The sequence below is a fragment of the Bombina bombina genome, chromosome 2 (genome assembly GCF_027579735.1).
Source record: "Bombina bombina isolate aBomBom1 chromosome 2, aBomBom1.pri, whole genome shotgun sequence".
Taxonomy (NCBI): domain Eukaryota; kingdom Metazoa; phylum Chordata; class Amphibia; order Anura; family Bombinatoridae; genus Bombina; species Bombina bombina.
In genome coordinates this window covers 432,669,217-432,686,983 of record NC_069500.1, presented here as the reverse complement: position 1 = coordinate 432,686,983, position 17,767 = coordinate 432,669,217, and the positions used below count along the sequence as shown (strand labels likewise).

The window sequence follows — 17,767 nt, the reverse complement described above, 5'->3', positions numbered from 1 at the left end:
GTACCGTTTTTATTTTTTGCTTGTTTACATTTATCAAAGTGTTTTCCAAGCTTGCTGGTCTCATTGCTAGTCTGTTTAAACATGTCTGACATAGAGGAAACTCCTTGTTCATTATGTTTAGAAGCCATTGTGGAACGCCCTCTTAGAATGTGTACCAAATGTACTGATTTTACTTTAAGTTATAAAGATCATATTCTGTCTTTAAAAGATTTATCACCAGAGGAAATTGACAAGGGGGAAGTTATGCCGACTAACTCGCCCCACGTGTCAGAACCTTTGACTCCCGCTCAAGGGACTCCCGCTCAAGTGGCGCCAAGTACATCTAGCGCGCCCATGGCGTTTACTTTACAAGACATGGCGGCAGTTATGGATCATACCCTTACAGCGGTATTGTCCAAACTACCAGGGTTACAAGGAAAGCAAGACAGCTCTGGGACTAGAAAAAATACAGAGCTCTCTGACGCTTTAGTAGCTATGTCTGATATCCCCTCACAATATGCAGAAGCTGAGGCAGGAGAGCTTCTTTCTGTGGGTGATTTTTCTGACTCAGGGAAGATGCTTCAACCTGATTCTGATATGTCTACATTTAAATTTAAGCTTGAACACCTCCGCGTGTTGCTCAGGGAGGTTTTAGCTACTCTGGATGACTGTGACACCATTATAGTGCCAGAGAAATTGTGTAGATTGGATAAATACTATGCAGTGCCTGTTTACACTGATGTTTTTCCAATACCTAAAAGGTTTTCAGAAATTATTACTAAGGAATGGGATAGACCAGGTGTACCGTTCTCTCCCCCTCCTATTTTTAAGAAAATGTTTCCAATAGATGCCGCTACACGGGACTTATGGCAAACGGTCCCTAAGGTGGAGGGAGCAGTTTCTACCCTAGCTAAGCGTACAACTATTCTCGTCGAGGACAGTTGTGCTTTCCTAGATCCAATGGATAAAAGTTAGAGGGTTACCTTAAGAAAATGTTTATTCAACAAGGTTTTATTCTCCAGCCTCTTGCATGCATTACCCCGGTCACTGCTGCTGCTGCCTTCTGGTTTGAGTCTCTGGAAGAGGCCTTACAGGTAGAAACTCCATTGGATGATATACTTGACAAGCTTAAAGCGCTTAAGCTAGCCAATTCATTTGTTTCTGACGCCGTTGTTCATTTAACCAAACTAACAGCTAAGAACTCAGGTTTGCTATACAGGCGCGTAGGGCGCTATGGCTTAAATCCTGGTCAGCTGACGTTACTTCAAAGTCTAAGCTTCTCAACATTCCCTTCAAGGGGCAGACCCTATTCAGGCCTGGACTGAAGGAGATCATTTCTGATATTACTGGAGGAAAAGGTCATGCCCTTCCTCAGGATAGGTCTAATAAATTAAGGACCAAACAAACTAATTTTCGTAGCTTTCGAAACTTTAAGACGAGCGCGGCATCAACTCCCTCTAATGCAAAACAAGAGGGAAATTTTGCCCAGTCCAAGCCGGTCTGGAGACCTAACCAGGCCTAGAACAAAGGTTAGCAGGCCAAGAAGCCTGCTGCTGGCTCTAAGACAGCATGAAAGATCAGCCCCCGATCCGGTAACGGATCTAGTAGGGGGCAGACTTTCTCTGTTCGCCCAGGCTTGGGCAAGAGATGTCCAGGATCCCTGGGCGTTGGAAATTGTGTCCCAGGGATATCTTCTGGACTTCAAAGCTTCTTCCCCAAAAGGAAGATTTCACCTTTCACAATTATCTGCAGACCAGATAAAGAGAGAGGCATTCTTACATTGTGTTCAAGACCTCCTAGTTATGGGAGTGATCCACCCAGTTCCAAAGGAGGAACAGGGGCAAGGCTTCTATTCAAATCTCTTTGTGGTTCCCAAGAAAGAGGGAACCTTCAGACCAATCTTAGATCTCAAGATCCTAAACAAATTTCTCAGGGTCCCATCTTTCAAGATGGAGACTATTCGAACCATCCTACCTATGATCCAGGAGGGTCAATACATGACTACCGTGGACTTAAAGGATGCTTATCTTCACATTCCGATACACAGAGATCATCATCGGTTTCTCAGGTTCGCCTTCCTAGACGGGCATTACCAGTTTGTGGCTCTTCCCTTTGGGTTAGCTACGGCACCAAGAATCTTTACTAAGGTTCTGGGGTCACTTCTGACGGTCCTAAGGCCGCGGGGCATAGCAGTAGCCCCTTACTTAGATGACATTCTGATACAGGCGTCGAATTTCCAAATTGCCAAGTCCCATACGGACATTGTTCTGGCATTCCTGAGGTCTCATGGGTGGAAAGTGAACGAAAAGAAGAGTTCTCTATCCCCTGTCACAAGAGTTTCCTTCCTGGGAACTCTGATAGATTCTGTAGAAATGAGGATTTACCAGACAGAGGCCAGGTTTTCAAAACTTCTAAATTCCTGCCGTGTTCTTTATTATACTTCTCGCCCTTCGGTGGCTCAGTGTATGGAAGTAATCGGCTTAATAGTAGCGGCAATGGCCATAGTTCCGTTTGCCCGCCTACATCTCAGACCGCTGCAACTCTGCATGCTCAGTCAGTGGAATGGGGATTACACAGATTTGTCCCCTCTACTAAATCTGGATCAAGAGACCAGGGATTCTCTTCTCTGGTGGCTATCTCGGGTCCATCTAAAGGTATGACCTTCCGCAGGCCAGATTGGACAATAGTAACAACAGATGCCAGCCTTCTGGGCTGGGGTGCAGTCTGGAACTCTCTGAAGGCTCAGGGGTTGTGGACTCAGATGGAGGCACTCCTTCCAATAAACATTCTGGAACTAAGAGCGATATTCAATGCTCTTCAGGCTTGGCCTCAGCTAGCGGCAGTGAGGTTCATCAGATTTCAGTCGGACAACATCACGACTGTAGCTTACATCAACCATCAAGGGGGAACAAGGAGTTCCCTAGCGATGTTGGAGGTTTCAAAGATAATTCAATGGGCAGAGATTCACTCTTGCCATCTATCAGCTATCCATATCCCAGGAGTAGAGAACTGGGAGGCAGATTTTCTAAGTCGTCAGACTTTTCATCCGGGGGAGTGGGAGCTCCATCCGGAGGTGTTTGCACAGTTGATTCAACGTTGGGGCAAACCAGAACTGGATCTCATGGCGTCTCGCCAGAAAGCCAAGCTTCCTTGTTACGGATCCAGGTCCAGGGATCCCAAGGCAGCGCTGATAGATGCTCTAGCAGCGCCTTGGTCCTTCAACCTTTCCACCGTTTCCTCTGCTCCCTCGTCTGATTGCCAAGATCAAACAGGAGAGAGCATCGGTAATTTTGATAGCACCTGCGTGGCCACGCAGGACTTGGTATGCAGATCTGGTGGACATGTCATCCTTTCCACCATGGACTCTGCCTCTGAGGCAGGACCTTCTACTTCAGGGTCCTTTCAACCATCCAAATCTAATTTCTCTGCGGCTGACTGCTTGGAGATTGAACGCTTGATTTTATCAAAGCGTGGTTTCTCCGAGTCGGTCATTGATACCTTAATACAGGCGCGAAAGCCTGTCACCAGGAAAATCTATCATAAGATATGGTGTAAATATCTTCATTGGTGTGAATCCAAGGGTTTCTCATGGAGTAAGGTCAGGATTCCTAGGATATTATCTTTTCTCCAAGAAGGATTGGAGAAGGGTTTGTCAGCTAGTTCCTTAAAAGGACAGATTTCTGCTCTGTCTATTTTTTTGCACAAACGTCTGGCTGAGGTTCCAGACGTGCAGGCGTTTTGTCAGGCTTTAGTCAGAATCAAGCCTGTGTTTAAACCTGTTGCTCCGCCTTGGAGTTTAAATTTAGTTCTTAAGGTTCTTCAAGGGTACCAAACCTGTTTTTTTACCTAAGGTGGTATCTAATAAAAATATCAATCAGGAGATTGTTGTACCGTCACTGTGTCCTAATTCTTCTTCAAAGAAGGAACGTCTTTTACACAATCTTGACGTGGTTCGTACTTTAAAGTTTTATTTACAAGCTACTAAAGATTTTCGAAAAAACATCTGCATTGTTTCTTGTCTACTCTGGACAGAGGAGAGGCCAAAAGGCTTCGGCAACCTCTCTTTCTTTTTGGCTAAGGAGTATAATACGCTTAGTTTATGAGACTGCTGGCCAGCAGCCTCCTGAAAGGATTACAGCTCATTCTACTAGAGCGGAAGCTTCCATATGGGCTTTTAAAAATGAGGCTTCTGTTGAACAGATTTGTAAGGCGGCGACTTGGTCTTCACTTCATACTTTTTCAAAGTTCTATAAATTTGATACTTTTTCTTCTTCGGAGGTTATTTTTGGGAGAAAGGTCTTGCAGGCAGTGGTGCCTTCCGTTTAAGCGCCTGCCTTGTCCCTCCTTTCATCCGTGTCCTATAGCTTTGGTATTGGTATCCCACAAGTAATGGATGATCTGTGGACTGGATATACCTTACAAGAGAAAACATAATTTATGCTTACCTGATAAATTTATTTCTCTTGTGGTGTATCCAGTCCACGGCCCGCCCTGTCATTTTAAGGCAGGTGTTTTTTATTTTTAAACTACAGTCACCACTGCACCCTATAGTTTCTCCTTTCTCTTGCTTGTCTTCGGTCGAATGACTGGTAGTGGCAGTTAGGGGAGGAGCTATATAGACAGCTCTGCTGTAGGTGATCCTCTTGCAGCTTCCTGTTGGGAAGGAGAATATCCCACAAGTAATGGATGATCCGTGGACTGGATACACCCCAAGAGAAATAAATTTATCAGGTAAGCATAAATTATGGGTTTTTTTTCTGACAAATTTCAAAGTTATGTCTTTCCACTCCTCCTGTATCTTGTGACAGCCATCAGCCAATCACAAATGCATATACATATATATTTTGTAAATTCTTGCACATGCTCAGTAGGATCAGGTGACTCATAAAATGTATATATAAAAAGACTGTGCACAAATTTCAAAATTTACTTTCATTAAGTCATAAAAGTTTAATTTTGACTTGAGTGTCCCTTTTTAATGTGCTGTTTTCATTGATTAAACCCATCACCTATGGTTTTCAGACATGCCTATTTAAATGGGCTGAACCTGCAGAAAGAACAGACCTGCTCATGTTATATCTCTTTATGCACAAGCTTTAAAAGTTAGCTATTGAAATGCTAGTTATGACTGGGGATTAATCAGCAAAACCAGCTATTTCAAATGCCAAAAATCTCTCCCACCCCCACTGTGAGGTTACTTAGGGCCATTGTCTCCTGTTTACATAGCATTTCCACAGAAAATACAGCTGTGTTTAATTTCAGTACAGGTGGCTGTTTCAACAGGCAAAAGCAACTATATCAATTGCTAAAATAAAGGCTATTTTTTGCAAGATGGCAGAAAAATATTGTAATTATAAAGTGTTTACTTTCCTTTTAACCCCTTCATTCTGATATAAACGCTTGCTTTAAAATTGAAATCACGTGATCGTTGATGCAATCACGTGATTTCAAGCCTGGGGTCGGATCATGGAGGACCGGCTACACCGCTAGGCACGCCCCCAGTCCGATTCTTGCTTGCGTCAAAGGGGGAGGCTGCAGGACGACATACAAGGTAGCGCAGTGCTGTTAGGACAGCATTGAACGTCCTAACAGAGTGAAGGGGTTAACCTTTTTTACTTTGTATATAGATTTTGCTACCTCTTTAGAAAACACCAAGCACTGAACCCCTATTCTCTTTTCTATGCACATGGATTTGAGCTGTGTAGAAATGGTTCTCTTATTGCACACCAAGTGCTAAGCCGCCTCCTCATCCCACATTGCTGTTCTTTTACTGTTTCCTCTCAGTAGATGCTGATATTTAACCTTATAACCTTCATTACAACCTTATAGTAGAACATTCACTCTTATATAACATTGCAGAGCCACGAATGGTCCCTTTTTATTCCAGTTCTGAATGTTTCATCCCACTAATTAGTTGCCATTATGCATACAGTTCAAGCCATGCCAATAACTAAACACAATTTCATTTTAAGTTTTCTGCTTCCTCTGTCATGAAATGTTATTTTTCTGCCCTTCAGGTTGTCTCCCAGTATAAGTTCCACCCTGAGTGTTTCTCATGCTCAGGCTGCAAGTCGTTGATTGAGGAGGGAGATTCATTCAGTCTGGTGCAGAGAACAGCACTCTACTGGTAAGGCCTGCACAGAAGCAATCCTAAATAATGCACATGATTACATCTGGATTAAACTGACATGTGCATCTGTGCTCACTGTTAGATTTCTACATAGTGAATTTTTATAAAGACAATGACATGATCGTACTTCTTATTGCAGTGGGCCATGTCACAAGCTGCTTCTCTTAAGACCACAGTTTGAGAGCCTGTGCAGTGATTCAACACAAGAGCCTGGAGCACACACACTCAGTCTTGTGCGCTTTCCTGCTCAAGGTGGAAACAGGGGATTCTCTGTCTCAGTGGGGGATATGCAGGTTACACAGTGAGTACTATTTCTCTTTCTAATAAACTAGCGCATCTAAACTATTCCAACCTTGGGTCATGCAGTAAATGCAGTCAGCCTATTTAGGTCATGTAGTGAGTCTTAACCACTTTTAATTCTGGGTTATCAGTTTCTCAATAAACACCTTGTAATTACAAAACATTATTATTATTGATATTCTATAGAATAACATATCAGCCAAGTCTAAACCTATTTTTTAAACAAAGTAACATCTTGTTTGCTGTAATTGTTTTTAATAATTAAACTCTTGCCCCCACTTGCTTTCTTTGTTGCTTCTACAGATAACATGGCTAGCCATTTTGTTACGATAAAGTGCACTGTTTTGCAGTTGTTATTGGTTAAAGCCAATTAGGAAAACAATTTTTAGCATTATGTATTTTGCCCCCTTTTCATGCAAGTATATTGCAAAGTTGTTTTACTATGTGTAACAAACATGTTGTATTAAATTCCCAAGATCTTTACTGTCCCTTAAAGGCAATTTCAAACTACCTGTAGTTTTCAGTGGTGTCTACCCATTAATGATAACCACCACCAGCTTGACCAACTGTTCATTTCATCAATTAGCTTATGTATAAGGATCAAAATATTAAGATTGTACCACTTACCAGGATTGGATGAGATGTTAACACCCAGATAACTCAACCTCAGCAAAATAACATTTATAACGTTCCTCATATTTGTTCAACCAGAGAATCTCTGATTTGGTGATATTTACTTTATACGTGGAGACAACAGCAAAGTTGGTAATAAGATCTAAAATCTTAATCTAAATTATGTTTTGGTTGTGCACATATAGAATCAGATCATTTGCAAAAACTGAAATTTTAAAACATGACTTCCTAAAGCTAATATCTGGATGCAATGTTTTCAACTTAAAGGGACAGTCAACCCCCTATATTGTTATTGTTTAAAAAAATAGACAACACCTTTACTACCCAGTTTTGCACAACCAACATTGTTATATTAATATACTTTATAACATTTAAAGCTCTAAATATTTCCTGTTTCTAAGCCACTACAGACAGCCTCTTATCACATGTTTGTTTGCTTTTCACAACAGGAGACTGCTAGTTCATGTGGGCCATGTAGATAACATTGTGCTCACACCCGTGGAGTTATTTAAGAGTATATTAATATAACTTTTGGTTATGCAAAACTGGGGAATGGGTAATAAAGGGATTTATATATCTTTTAAAACAATACACATTCTGGTGTAGACTGTCCCTTTAAAGGGATACTAAACCAAATTTTTTTCTTTAATGATTCAGGTAAAATTTAATTTTTAAGCAACTTTCTAATTTACTCCTATTATCAATTTTTTTTTTTCTTCTATTGCTATCTTTATTTTAAAAGCAGGAATGTAAAGCTTAGGAGCCGAACCATTTTTGGTTCAGAACCTGGGTTATGCTTGCTTATTTAGAAGACAAAGGACATCCTTGTCTGGTGCCTCTAGAAAATGGAATAGTTAAAGAAATAAAATGATTAGCTGTAACATAGGCAACGGAGCAAACAGCCGAATCTACCTTCCAGCTTTTCAAAATCTAAACATATGTAATCATTCCATCCTGTCAAAGGCCTTCAAAGGCATCTAAGGAGAGCAGGAAGGCCTCCGATAGGGTGGAATATCTCTTATACACAGAAAAACAAAGAAAAACAAAGAGACGCACGCAACTGGGCTTAGAACTTAAGCTGGAAAAACTTCCTTGCTTTGTACCTTGGGAGTAAGGAGGGGCTAGCTCTTTCTGCACACTATGCCTTTTAACAAAGGCAACATTTCCTGTAGAATATCAGTCTGACCCTGCCAAATGACAGTGCAGCGCCGAAATACCAGGCAAATCTCCTTTGAACAAGAGATAACAAACCCCAGACCTATGTTTCGTCCTCTATGGGCCTCGTCAGTGAAGTGCAGTTGCATCCCTCTAAGGCATGTGTGCAAGGAGGCCATGTCTGGTTGCCCCTTTTACTCTTAGGGAGACCTAAGGGCATTTGCATATACACAGAAAAACGGAGAGATGCACACAACTGGGCTTAGAGCTGAAGCTGGAAAAACTTTCTTGCTTAGTCCCTCCTTACTCTCAGTTAAAAAAAAATCTCTTTCTGCACACTATGCCTTTCACAAAGAGAAACAAGAGATAACAACAAACCCCAGACATATGTTTCGGCCTCTATGGGCTTTGTCAGTGAGGTGCAGTTGCATCCCTCTAAAGCATGTGTGCAAGGAGGCCACATGAAAAGCACAATTGGGCAGAAAGAAGCTACTCCCTATTGCTATTGAGTTGCTGTTCGTTCCTGGAATCTCTCTTATCTCGCACCTCTAGCCAATATCTAGAGACAGTATGCAAGATTTCCCTTGTAAGGTGTGCTTTACTTCATTTTCCTGACATGTTGCTGCCCTGGTATGGAAAGCCTGAGTAAGTTTACTCTGTCTTTCTTTGTTTTAAAGGTCTCTGTGAGGAGTGGCATCCTCTCAAGCCAGGTGAGCTGTCCTCATGCCGGACGGCTAGATGCAGGTAAGTGCTGGTCTTCTATGTTTGGGGGACATGCACTTCTGATGTGAGTTTATACTGCATATTGTCTGGGACATATATATATATATATATATATATATATATATCTGTAGAGAGAGAGATATATCTATCTATATATATATATGTATGTATGTAGAGAGATCTCTCTTTCTCTTTCTCTCGATAGGATATTATAGGCAGGACACAGGCACTTATAGTGACTTAAGGAGGTTAATTGCTCAGAATGATGTTTATATCAACATTTTTTTTTGTCTTTATTTGGGGTTTATGTGGCAAGAAACTGAGGTTTATTGTTCCTATTAATCCTTGTGTTTGAATTTTCAGTGGGCATAGGATTATTAAGAATTATTCCTTTTATGGCATCCAGCTCTTAGCTTAAACATCATATGTAAGGGGGGAAGCTGGAGCAAGTAATGATCTCGCTTTTATTATGTGTTGCGGCACTTTGTAATTTTACTGTCCTAGAGGTTCAGAAACACTTAGGTTTCTTATGATCAGCGGGTGTTGCTGAGATTTCCTTTAGGCAGTGAGAGACGCGCAGCTGAATTAGTTGCGCGCCATTTAGTTGGGGTATGTTTGTTCCACCCTCCTCTTCTTCCCCCTGTATTGTGGATAGGCGCCATTTTTTTCCCAAAATTGAAAAAAAGGAGCACGAGCAGCAGATCTATGCACAAAGAATTTATTTACAGACAGTAAACATAGCGCATTGGCGCTCAGAGTGAAGAAAAACAAACACGTTTGTCAAACAATATACAAAACGGTGAGAGGGGAGAAAAAACCCCCGGGGTAAATACTGACAAATTAAGGAGACTAGCTAGTAGGAAAACAGGTATACGCGTTTCAGCTTACAGCCTTACTCATTACCTGACTAAAACACAGTGAGGTGAACTTAAAAACAGTAGCTAGTCATCCCATTGGTGGATGGGAACACTCCCCCCAAATAATCCTCCAATGGGTGTTTAGTTACGTAGCCAAAGACACCTGGGGACGCACAGGGTTGCACACTAAATACAGCATACTGTGAATACACTTGGAGCAGGATAAGAATACAGTTGAAACAAGATGGGAATGATAGTAGTAAGTACTGCATAATTAATAAACGGTAATAAACGATAAAAGATAATAAGCAGTACCCGTGCATGATATACAATTTAATCCTATAATTACAAATAATTACAAAACAATTACAGTGATCAAAGTAGAAGAAATGTGTTCAGTACAGCCGAGGGCAGAACAGATAGCTCCGGACCCAGCTGGACACACCTACAGTGCTGGGACGCAGATTTATAATGGCTGAAATGAAAACACAAATGGTATAAGCACAGGATAACAATCGTTTATATCCAAAGACTAACAAAATATAAAGATTATTATTGCTGAGATATAATCAGTGCGCAATGTGTACACTTACTGGACCTTGAGATATATCAATAGCAGCAATAGTAATAATAATAATAATACTGCAGTTAACCCTTAGCAGAAGTAAAGTTGATGCGGGGTCTACTAATACATAGGATCATTAACATATGTATTTCATGCCACATCGGACCATAGATAGCTTCACTATTAGAAGGAGCCCCAATTACACTAGAGAAATAAGTCCATAGTGCACACCTGAGTCCCAAGGACCTGATAGGTTAGACTAGGGAGTCCTGAGATAGTAGGCCACTACGCTCCTAAAGTGGCGTGGAAAGACTATATATAGTTAATGTGTACAGGGCGAACCGGGTGGGGGAGAGGGTCGGCTCTACCAGAAATTGATGAGGTCATATTCCGAGTTTAGGCCCCCTGGAACTCTTGTCTTGAGTTTGAAAATCCAGAAGGCCTCCCTCTCCCCCAGTCTGTGGACCCTGTCGACTCCCCCCTTACAGGGAGCCACCCTCTCAATAATGGTCCAGGAGAAGGAACTAGTGTCTTTCTGGTGTATCCCCGCAAAATGTTGAATCAATGCTGTGGTGAGTACCCCCGCCCTAATGTCACTGAGGTGCTCCTTAATACGGGTTCTAGCTTCTCTTGTCGTGAGGCCTACATATTGGAGGGAGCACTCCCTACAAGAGATCAAATAAACCACATATGTAGACCTACAGTTAAGGCAAGAATCTATCATGAAATTCTGACCTGTCATTAGTGAGATAAACCGGTCACCAGGGGCCAGCTTCTCACAAGCCACACATGTGCGATGGTGGCAGTGGAATGTACCTTTACAGCTCAACCATGAAGAGATGGGTTGTCCTGTCTTTTTAATTCTTGTGGGTGCCACAATGTTGCCTATTGTTCTGTTTTTCTTGTAGGAGTATCTTAGGCCCTCTGTAACTACCTGTTGGAGTTTGTCATCTGCAGATAGCATATTAAAATTATGCTTCACTATTTGGCAGATTTCTCTATATTGTCTTGAATACTCTGTTAAAAAGACTATTCTGTTGTCTTTCCTTTCCTGAATGTAGGATTTTGGTCTGAGGAGTCTTTCCCTAGGTATTCCTCTTACAATATTCCTAGCTTTGGTGATGACAGAACTCCTATAGCCCCTCTCTTTCAAGCGTGAGGTCAGATCATTGGCCTGTCTCTCGTAAACCCCTGCATCGCTGCAGTTCCTTTTCAGCCTAATGAACTGACCCTTCGCTACTCCTTTAAACACTCCTGGCGGGTGGCAACTAGCTGCATGTAGCAGTGAGTTGCCCGTAATGGGTTTACGGTAGGTCTCTGAGCTGATGAAGTGACCATGTCTACCTCTAAGAGTCACATCTAAAAAATTAATGGTGTCACATTGTGTTTCATTTGTAAAGTGAAGCCCCATAGAGTCATCTTCAAGACTTTTTATGAATATCTGTAGTTCAGCTTCACTACCTCCCCATATAAAGAGGAGGTCGTCGATATAGCGACCATACCAAACCACCCTGTCTTTGTGAGGATTCCCATCTCCATAGACGTGGGACAGCTCCCACCAACCCATAAACAGGTTGGCGTAGGAGGGGGCAAATTTCGCCCCCATAGCAGTCCCACGCCTCTGGAGAAAGAAATCCCCCTCAAATTCAAAGTAGTTATGGTTGAGAAGGAAGTTGGTAACTTCTATCACAAAATTCACAAAGTTTGATTCCGGTCCATATTGTTTCTCTAGAAAGAAACGAATGGCCTGCAACCCCTTTTCGTGTGGAATAGAGGTGTAGAGCGATTTCACATCGGCTGTTAACCAGACATAATGTTTGCTCCAAACTATTTTAGATAGAAGATTAAGTACATGTTTTGTGTCTGAGAGAAAGCTCCATAGAGCACTCACCAATGGCTGCAACACATGATCCAGCCACTCTGACAGGTGCTCCAGCAGGGATCCAATGCCACTCACGATTGGCCTCCCCTGTACGTTTTCAGTGGACTTGTGGACCTTGGGTAGGTGGTTAAACGTAGGAATGGTGGGATTAGACACTAAGAGATAGTCTCGTGTCTTGGCATCAATAAAGCCTAGCTCCACACCATCATCCACAAGGGAGGCCAACCGCCGCTGGAACCTCCCCGTCGGATCACCCGGCAGAGCACTGTAATCATCGACATTTCCTAGTTGCCTGTAAGCCTCCTCCCTGAAAGTACTGGCATTAAGCACCACTATGGTGCCACCCTTATCAGCAGCCCTTACCACTATGTTGTTATTGCTGGCTATGCTGTCTAGTGCCTTCCTCTGTAATGCTGATATATTATTATGTTTGCCTCTCTCTGACTTATAATACAATGTTGTAAGGTCTGACTCTACCCTCTGCTGGAACTTCTCCAGGAATTGGCCCCTGTTCTGGATAGGATAGAACGAGGACTTACACTTAAAGGACGGAACCTGTATATTCCCGACCCCACTAGCCTCATCCCCTAATATCTCTAGGGACCTAATGTCACAGAGTTCCTGGAAACTTAATTGATTTTCGGGGTCTAGGCCTACCGAGCCTTCTGACCTGTTCCTGGGAATGGATACATGGCTCTCATCACTCCCGCCCTCCTGGGAATGGTAGAACTTTCTCAGTGTCAGTTTCCGAATTAATTTATTGACATCAAGTAATGTCCTGAACAGATTAAAGTCTGCGGTAGGTGTGAAGGACAGTCCCAAACTCAGTACCTCCAGTTCGTGTTTGGTCAACACCACATCTGAAAGATTCAGTACATTCTGTAGTTGCCTCGGCCTCGCCCTCTCCTCTGTGGATATCTCCTTTGGTTCTTGTATTGATGGTTTTCCTTGCTTGCGCCTCCCCCCCCGTCTGGTGTTTTTTGGGGGACCTGAAAAACCTGTTCCAATTGTATTCTCTCCACTTCCATGGCTTCTGTAGTGCTCATCTCTGCACATCCTGTTTCCTCCCTGTAGTGTGAGCGAGGCTGTGGAGCCTGTGTTTTGAGTATGGAGGGTGGTTGGGGTATTGAATTATCTTTAGGTCTGGTAGCTGGTATCTTTGGTGGTAATTCCTCCCCACCCGATCCAGACCCCTCGTCACACGATTCACCTTCACTTCCAAAGAAGTTTACTCTCCTTCTGCTTTGCCTGCGTCTGTTATTCCCTCTTGGCTTGTTAGGGTAAAATGTATTTCTATTCTGTTCCTTCCTTAGAGATTGTCTGTCTTTTTTGTTCCATACATAGACACGATTCAAGTCGTGGTCTAGCTGATCTCTAAGGTATTTACTGTGTTTTATCTCCAGTAGCAATGTTTTAGCCTCTGCTATTACTTGCTGAAGTGTGCTGTCAAACTTTAAATAGCTTGGTTCCTTGCTCCTATTGTTCAGTTCCCTCTGAACCTCTTTGATTTTGGATGTTAGCTCCTCCAGGGATTTCTGTTTATATTCGCAGATCAGCTGCATAAGTTTCTGTGAGCAGGTACTCAGGTGGCCATTCCACAGGTCAACAAATACTTTATCATCTGTGACGAAAGTTGGAAATTTGTTTAGCCTCAATCCCCTGGGTATAATGCCCAATTCCTGATATTTGGTTAAAGTTTTTATATCCCAAATGAGCTTATTTTCTTTTAGAAGTAGAAATTCCAATTCCTCAAATAGGGCAACCAAGCTGTAGTGAGATTTATCAGTAGAAAACACCTTATTATAATCCACAGGTGCAGTGTTCCTTTCCTGTGCATTCCTCAGTGAAAACAATGAAGCTACTTCAGTATTACCCCCTTCACTCATGCCTGACCGCAAAAAAGCCGCTCACACAATAAAATGTGTAGTGTGTAAATAGTAATGATTACAGTGTGCCAATGACACCAGTGTCTGCAATTTCAATTACAATTACCACCCAGAATTTCAGTTACTCTCCCAGGAGTCTGGCCTTGACCCCACGTATACACGAAATAGAAAATAACAAATAAGGGAAAGTCAATTAAAGTGGAGAGTAACCATGATAACGTATACCTATCAGCTGAGAGCAGTGTGTTGATCAGCTAGCTCCCAACACGCAATGCAAGTGTTTGTTAGAATAACAAGTATTGATAGTGGAAAGTGACCAGGTCCTATGAGTTTTCCCTACCTCAAGTTAGGACCGGTGAGAATCATATACCACCGCTAAATGCACACGTATGAGGTTATAGGTGCAAACACCCTAGATAACTAATACATATATATAAAGATGCCAACAGTCCACACTCCATACCTGTGTACTACTGGAACCTGAGCGACAGTCCGTTTCGGCAATATATCCGGTTTCTTTGCTGTGTATGGATTGTCTCATTCAGTTGGTATCCAGCTCCTGTGTGAGCTCCGGTGGCTGCAGTGGGTGACTCCTCCTTTCGTTAACGTCCCAGGTGTTGGGCATGTAGATGCGGTCAGGACAATGGTGCAATACTTAGCTGCTGTGCTACACTAAAGGCCAGGCAAGTGCAAACAAAATTGAAAAAAAGGAGCACGAGCAGCAGATCTATGCACAAAGAATTTATTTACAGACAGTAAACATAGCGCATTGGCGCTCAGAGTGAAGAAAAACAAACACGTTTGTCAAACAATATACAAAACGGTGAGAGGGGAGAAAAAACCCCCGGGGTAAATACTGACAAATTAAGGAGACTAGCTAGTAGGAAAACAGGTATACGCGTTTCAGCTTACAGCCTTACTCATTACCTGACTAAAACACAGTTTTGTATATTGTTTGACAAACGTGTTTGTTTTTCTTCACTCTGAGCGCCAATGCGCTATGTTTACTGTCTGTAAATAAATTCTTTGTGCATAGATCTGCTGCTCGTGCTCCTTTTTTTCAATTTTGTTTGCACTTGCCTGGCCTTTAGTGTAGCACAGCAGCTAAGTATTGCACCATTGTCCTGACCGCATCTACATGCCCAACACCTGGGACGTTAACGAAAGGAGGAGTCACCCACTGCAGCCACCGGAGCTCACACAGGAGCTGGATACCAACTGAATGAGACAATCCATACACAGCAAAGAAACCGGATATATTGCCGAAACGGACTGTCGCTCAGGTTCCAGTAGTACACAGGTATGGAGTGTGGACTGTTGGCATCTTTATATATATGTATTAGTTATCTAGGGTGTTTGCACCTATAACCTCATACGTGTGCATTTAGCGGTGGTATATGATTCTCACCGGTCCTAACTTGAGGTAGGGAAAACTCATAGGACCTGGTCACTTTCCACTATCAATACTTGTTATTCTAACAAACACTTGCATTGCGTGTTGGGAGCTAGCTGATCAACACACTGCTCTCAGCTGATAGGTATACGTTATCATGGTTACTCTCCACTTTAATTGACTTTCCCTTATTTGTTATTTGCCATTTTTTTCCCGTCTGAACTGGGACACGCCTTCCTTCTGGTTTTCCGTCAGAATGGAGTTATTGCCGAATATGTGATGCGCTTTTCTCTTGTTAAGTGTATCCAGTCCACGGATCATCCATTACTTGTGGGATATTCTCCTTCCCAACAGGAAGTTGCAAGAGGATCACCCACAGCAGAGCTGCTATATAGCTCCTACCCTAACTGCCATATCCAGTCATTCTCTTGCAACTCTCAACAAAGATGGACGTAGTAAGAGGAGAGTGGTGTATTATAATGTAATTTATATATGTTTAGCCTGTGTTTCCGGGGAGATTACCAGAGGACACGGTCCGGGGGTATCTTTTAATAGTCTGGTGGCCTTTAAAGGGCGCTACAGATTTTGATATTTTACTAATTTGCATAAGTTTGTTTCTGCAAGCTAACGGCTAGATTACGAGTTTTTGTCGGTAAGGGGTGCGTTGCGTAACGCACAGTTTTTCCTTACCGCTCACCTACTGGTATTACGGGTCTTAAGAAACCCGGCGTTAGCCGCAAAAAAGTGAGCGTAGAGCAGAATTTAGCTCCACATCTCACCTCAATACCAGCGCTGCTTACGGTAGCAGTAAACTGGTAAAACGTGCTCGTGCACGATTTCCCCCTAGGAATCAATGGGGCAGAGCCGATTGAAAAAAACAAACAAAAAACTAACACCTGCAAAAAAGCAGCGTTCAGCTCTTAACGTAGCCCCATTGATTCCTATGGGGAAACACATTTTATGTCTACACCTAACACCATCATGAACCCCGAGTCTAAATACCCCTAATCTTACACTTATAAACCCCTAATCTGCCGTCCCGACATCGTCGCCACTTGCATTATATTATTAACCCCTAATCTGCCGCTCTGGAAACCGCCGCCACCTACATTATACTTATAAACCCCTAATCTGTCGCCCCCAACATCGCCAACACCTACATTATATTTATTAACCCCTATTTTGCCTCCCCCAATGTCGTCGCAACCTACCAACAATTATTAACCCCTAATATGCCGCCACTATAATAAAGTTATTAACCCCTAAATCTAAGTCTAACCCTAACCCTAACACCCCCTAACTTAAATATAATTTAAATACATCTAAATAAATATTCCTATCATTAAATAAATTATTCCTATTTAAAACTAAATACTTGCCTATAAAATAAACCCTAAGCTAGCTACAATATAACTTATAGCTTAGGGTTTATTTTTATTTTACAGGCAACTTTGTATTTATTTTAAATAGGTACAATAGTTATTAAATAGTTATTAACTATTTAATAACTTCCTAGTTAAAATACATACACAAAACGTGCAAATGTATTTTCATTTTCCTCAGGGTCTGAGTAAGGTGTGTGTGTGTGTGTGTGTGTATATATATATATATATATATATATATATATATATATATATATATATATATATATATATATATATATATATATATATATATATATATATATATATATATATATATATATATATATATATATATATATATACATACTATATGCAAGGAAATGGTGTGCCTGGAATCCCTTTTATATTGTTGGCTAAATATGTCTAATATATCTTTATGGTATATTTAGTGTGGGCTAGACGCTGGGAGCTGTGGTTTGCTTAAGGGCTGTCATTATTGTTTATTATCACTGGCCTGAGGGAGTGCAGTGTTTTTTAATGATAAATATATGATATATTTAATGATATATATAACATATCTAAGCAAAGTGATGCAATATTGTTAAGCTATTTTGGGCACATTAGGAAAGTTTTTATTGCTGCAAACGTTGTTTTTGAGATAACAGAAAAATTGTTGTGCTTTTATTATTTAAAGGAGCAGTACACTTTTCAGTTCAAAAATATTTGTCTATGTAATTTGACTTCAAAATTCATTATTCAAATAAAGAACGACTATTATTGCTAATGCTAGTCTGTTTAATATGTCTGAACTTGAGGAAACTACTTGTTCTATGTGTTTAGATGCCATTGTGGAACCCCCACTTACTTTTTGTCCCTCATGTACTGAAAGGGCTTTACAAT

The 17,767-nt window shown here is 41.6% G+C and overlaps 1 protein-coding gene across 1 annotated transcript in view; it reads left to right on the top strand.

Annotated features, from left to right (window-relative positions):
• The window catches only part of LIMK2 (LIM domain kinase 2), a 212,189-nt gene that overhangs the window by 41,269 nt on the left and 153,153 nt on the right, over window positions 1-17,767 (top strand). The window contains exons 4-5 of the mRNA XM_053699798.1: window positions 5,997-6,106; window positions 6,249-6,410. Of these exons, the coding sequence (XP_053555773.1) occupies window positions 5,997-6,106; window positions 6,249-6,410 (272 nt within the window). The remainder of the gene's footprint in view (window positions 1-5,996; window positions 6,107-6,248; window positions 6,411-17,767) is intronic.